The sequence below is a fragment of the Mizuhopecten yessoensis genome, unplaced genomic scaffold (assembly GCF_002113885.1).
Source record: "Mizuhopecten yessoensis strain PY_sf001 unplaced genomic scaffold, ASM211388v2 scaffold10933, whole genome shotgun sequence".
NCBI classification, from domain to species: Eukaryota; Metazoa; Mollusca; class Bivalvia; order Pectinida; family Pectinidae; genus Mizuhopecten; species Mizuhopecten yessoensis.
Genome location: NW_018408794.1, coordinates 635,947 through 641,335, shown reverse-complemented (window position 1 = coordinate 641,335; position 5,389 = coordinate 635,947). Strand labels below are relative to the sequence as shown.

The 5,389-nt window shown below is 33.8% G+C and overlaps 1 protein-coding gene across 2 annotated transcripts in view; it reads right to left on the bottom strand.

Moving 5' to 3' along the window:
• The window catches only part of LOC110463828 (zinc transporter ZIP4-like), a 40,735-nt gene continuing 35,346 nt past the window's right edge, over positions 1-5,389 (bottom strand). For both annotated transcript variants that reach the window (XM_021518710.1, XM_021518711.1), the window contains exons 7-10: positions 4,790-4,850; positions 4,006-4,158; positions 3,161-3,348; positions 1-2,291 (exon numbers count right to left, since the gene is read on the bottom strand). In XM_021518710.1, coding sequence (XP_021374385.1) covers positions 2,166-2,291; positions 3,161-3,348; positions 4,006-4,158; positions 4,790-4,850 — 528 coding nt within the window. In that variant the 3' untranslated portion in view covers positions 1-2,165. The remainder of the gene's footprint in view (positions 2,292-3,160; positions 3,349-4,005; positions 4,159-4,789; positions 4,851-5,389) is intronic.

Below are 5,389 nucleotides of genomic sequence, written 5' to 3'. Positions count from 1 at the left end.
TTATTGCATATATTTTATCAGTTGGATTTTGTTAATAAAATACTTGTCATTTAATGACCTTTAAAGTACAGAATAATTACATACAGAACACATATTGGTCCTTCTGTAATAGCAATACTGAGAGATTTCATCTAAGTCATCGTCAATGAAAAAGATAACACCTTTGTTTTCTTTCACGGCTTATCAATCTGACAGAATGGCATTACATGGAAACTGACACAAACACTTGTAATTCAAACGAAATCGGTCCGGATCTAATTTTGAAAGTGATAATGTGAACAGTTTAATGATGTCATGGTGTAAATTTGTTTTAATAATGTTGCAATGACGTAGCTTGATGGAACATGGAACTCCGATTTTGAATTGCAAAAATAACTTGTGCAAACGAAATATTTAAGCTAATGGTAAGTCAACTTTTATATCGTGTGATCAATACATCTGAAATTAATGTTAAAACAAACAAACAAAACAAAAGTCTCAATTTATTATACACTGTATGCTATGGAATATCCATTGTGTTCCGACATTTTTAGATCACAGACAAAACCCTAATAGGAGTACAATAACATTGGTATAAACTCATATATTCACTGTAGCATATTGGTGTATCGGCCCAGATATACCAACACAAATTTGAGTCCTTTAAACCAAGAAAACATGATGAATAAATATCATACAGGACACTTTCTTTTGTAACTCTACATATTACTATGTCTCTGTCAAAAGTTATCATATATGACGACGTGATTGCTACTGATAACAAAGAGGAACATAAAGGAACTTAAACAGAACTTATCAAACAGTTTGATATATTTTGATATTTAAAACAATTCAATAATAGTAAATTATGATGTTAAGGATGTATGCTACCTCACTGTGTCGTATGTTACATTTTCTTTACTTTTAGAATGGCATTGGACTTTTAGAATGGTACTGGACTTTTAGAATGGTACTGGACTTTTAGAATGCTACTAGACTTTTAGAATGGTACTGGGTACTAGTTATTTAACTCTTATCGAGCATTGATAATACTTGATCAAATCTTAAAAGATCCAAAAGGGAAGTAACTCTATCACAAGTAACACATACGATGTGTATGGTAACATACCTTATTAAATCAAAAATCGAACAGGGATATCGTTATGCAACAAATGAAGGTCTAAGAAAATGATAACATATAAGAATATTTATACGGTTTATTGCAGGGTAGATTATAGATGATATGAGGGCTAAAGACACAACAAGTACAACTTTACATTATCAGCACTATTGTGTAGGTCATTCGATTTGCTAGACAAGGACGGAAATGAACTAAACTTGAAAATACTATTTTTTAATAATTTGCAGTATTATTTAGCGCGAACATAGCTTAGCAGCTAAGAATTATTAATCAGATGTTTTAAACAGAAATCCACCACGAGCAAATTATTATCAAATTTGATTGTCGCAGTAAAAACCTAATCATATGTGTAAAGACATATGTTGGTCTTAAAATAATCACAGATCAGAGCTTATCACAACAAAAGTCACTAAGTGACCGTGATCTTGTGAAAACAACGACAATTTCTGATAGGATTTATTTCCAAGTCTGACTACCCAACTAGAGTGGAGTAAACAGTTGCATTGGATGGTTACTATGGTTTCTGTGATGTTACATACAGGTGATGTGGTCATTTGAAAAGTTGGTAAAACAGACCCATAACATGCTTTCTCTAAATCCAACGGAACATGCACTCTCGAGGAACGTATTTTCCTTCAGCCTTGAAATATGTTATGACAACATCGAATTCTCGAAGGTTTGTGTGACGAGAGCTGAACCTTGGTATTTTAATGTTGCTCACCAAAGTGTGCATATAACCTTACAGATAAAAGGACTCCAGTATGTAAAGAACCTTTTAGAATCCAGAACAGAATGATTTACTACATATTTATAAGAGTGGGCCAATCAGGAGAACAAACTGTCTCCTTAAGGATTCAACAAACATGACATCTGGTGCGAAACTGTTCTCCCTGATTTATAGTCAGCAACAGAACGTGTCACACAGAAAAAAGTGATAAGAAATGATGTCATTTAGGACGACAAATGATATTTATATAGAGTAAAATGTTATATGTACACTCCATGTGTTCCTCTATAAAAACAAGTCCCGTGTAGGTTGTCACAACTAAATATGTATTTTGTCTTCGAATATTGACAGAAGGAGGATAATTAAAATCCCGATGACGATACCAATGTTGTGGTATATTATCGTCCTCAGGCGACCTGCCCCGGTGCGGATCAGTTCTGGAATCTAAAAAATAAAAATAAATATTATTAAAGAAGTGAATACACGGCTAATTAGTCGTTAGTTCGGTTCTTTTCTGGAGACTATGATTTCAGATAGCGCCGCATCCTTGCATGTTGCAGATAAGGACGCACGTATTTATAATTAATTTTGTCGATGGAGAGAGAGTCATATACAATTAACATTTTACTGAACCATATGGTCTTTGTGTTGTTTGGGACTTATCTGTGGGATTGGGGGGAACTATCAGGGATACCATATAGCTATATACACGTTATACAATAGTATTCAGGATACTAATCTGGTATCCCAGTGTTACTGTGTTATTTATTTATATTATATGTCATTGATCAATCATCTCTATAATGAATTCCTATTTTATTTCACTAAACTTAGAATATGTTTTAGAATTTTAATACAGAATATATTCATGAGAAGGCATAATTAGTAGAAACTCAGTATTCTGCGACGGAACTATTTTTAAAGGAAACACACGAAAGCAAAGGTTGGCATTTCGGCAAAATATCTGAAATTACTGGTTTGCCCGAATATTATTACATTTAAGTCTAACTGAAGAACATGAATCAAAGAAAGGACGATATGGAGGGAAAGCAATGAAGAAAGTTTCGCAAAAACTAATTTTGGGTATCATTCTTCCAACGCCATTTACGCGATAAGTAAGACTCATCTTCGCAAACGAAGATAAGTCTTACTTAAGACATCGAATCAGTAACCACTGTGCCTACTCATGTGGAAGCCCGTTGCATATGATACATTTGTGTATGAATCGTTGATTTGCAATAAACTTTCATGGATTGTCTCCCCTGATAATAACACAAAGCCTAGCGTAAATCTAGTTGGTCATTTTCCCTTACCATGTCAACCAAGGAGATGTAGAGAAAGAGACCAGCTGCGATAGAGAAGATCCACTGGCTGGCCCCAGCGTCTTTAGATAGTGACACTCCGATAAAGAATCCTAACAGGGCCGTTAGTGACGATAGAAGGTTCGCTATGAGCGCCTCCTTAAAACTCAGTCCATTTTGCATTAAAATAGCAAAGTCACCTAAAACGAAGAGTGAAACCAGGTTAACCACGTGTACATGATTTCATATAAATGAACCTCTCAATAGTTTGTATTTTGTTCAACCGTCTGCAAATTATGTAAGTAAATCGTCCCACATGTCTGAATTATCCAACAATACACACCTCAAAGTAAAAAAGGAAAACAGGTTTAAAAATATGTTTCCTCATAATAATAAATAACTCAACATTTCAAACAACATAACACCAAACGGAAACTGCATATGATGTGTTGAATTTATGATGTAAACACTTTGACCAAATACCAGCTACTCTCTTATACCAAAAGGAGTAGAGAACATTCCATGGACGCGGTATGGCAAAAATGCCTTGTTTCATATTATTTATTCATTTAATTATTTATTTAACTTTTAAGGAGTGGGAGTGGGGTAAGGTTATGACGTTTAACAAAACAGCAACATATTATGACATCTGCAATAACTGCCTTTATCATATCATATACTAGTAGCAAACTTTACACAACTAACCAACAAAACAGCATATCACTACCACTTTACATAAATCCTATGGCAACCTTTAGCGCATGATAATCATTATTATTCGTTCATTCAAATAACAAGTTCTGAACTAGTAGCATCCCTATCACATCAATAAGGTTAAACATTACAAACACAAGTACCTAGTTCTTGTGGTAGCTCGTGGCATATAATGGCCAGTGACGTCGATACTCCCTCTACGATGCTGCTGTTGAAGGAAGCTGCCACTGCCAACCCGTCTGTGAAGTTATGTATAGCGTCACCAATAACAATCATCACCACTATTGGTTTTACATCTGTAAATTATAAATTACACGTGAAGAGAAACGTTTTACAAAAATTACTGATTTATATAGGATCAACTATATAGAACTGGAAAAACAGAAATTACCTTGGATACATAAACCACTTGAATCCAGTCCACTCTAAAGAAACCCCATCTCAATAAGGTTTGTTCTGACTTTTAATTTTAAAAGTGTTTCTAGGATCGGGCCTTTCAGTAAAAATATCGTTGTTGATATAAGAAAACCTTTGGTGTAATAAAGTAAAATAAAAATGGTTTTCAGAATTCCTTTCCTTTTTTTGTTTTTACTAAACATAGCTTTACCTAAATACATTAAATTATTGTGTAATGGAACAATCATATAACCTATCATGTATGATACATGTTTTCGATCGGGGTTATTTTTGTCACTCTAATTATTGATAAACTGTTTAGTAAACAAGATTGTAGGAAGTACACAACTGTTCTCTTGACGTCTTTTAACTATACAGTAAGACGATCTTCACACATTTAGCTGTAGTTATCTCTCGTTAATAGAGTAACAAGGTAATTATCGGCGCGTGGATTCTTTTAAATCTTTCATTAGAATCATTAATTTAACATATTAATTCAGGAAATTATTCGACATATCCGAGTATACATACAATGATTTTGTGTCTCTTTTTCTTCTTTCTGGGTTTCCATCGTAGATGAAGTCTGGTGGTTCTGAAGATGAAGTCAAATATTGTAAAGATATGGTAAAATAGAAAATAAGGAGAAATAAATGGAGTTGTTATAATAGAAGTAAATATCGCCACGTTTCACTATTACATTTGTATTTGATTGAAGAGAGATAACTAAGGTCAAACATGTTTAAAATAATCTTGATGGAAAGGTGGTGTTTTCAAGGCGGTATTATAGATAAATGGTTGGCATAGCCCGACCTTTTTTTTTAGAAACAGTTAGTTGGTAAATAATCGACACATGTCGTAATTCATAGAATAGGAACGTCATGTTTTTGCACTCAGCAAATTGAGAGCAAACAGTAGTTGGATTCCTAGTTATGCTAGACGCTAATGTGATCAACAATTATAATTTGTACTGTGGTTCTATTTTAGGTACCGTACAATGTAATACTGAACTCGGCACTTTAGTTGGATCCTAAAGTCTTAATTGGAGTATTTCGGGCCTAAATAATTCTATCGCATGCAGAACTTCCGAAAAATGTCATTTCGAATAAACGTGATTTTCGTGGAACCCCCCCC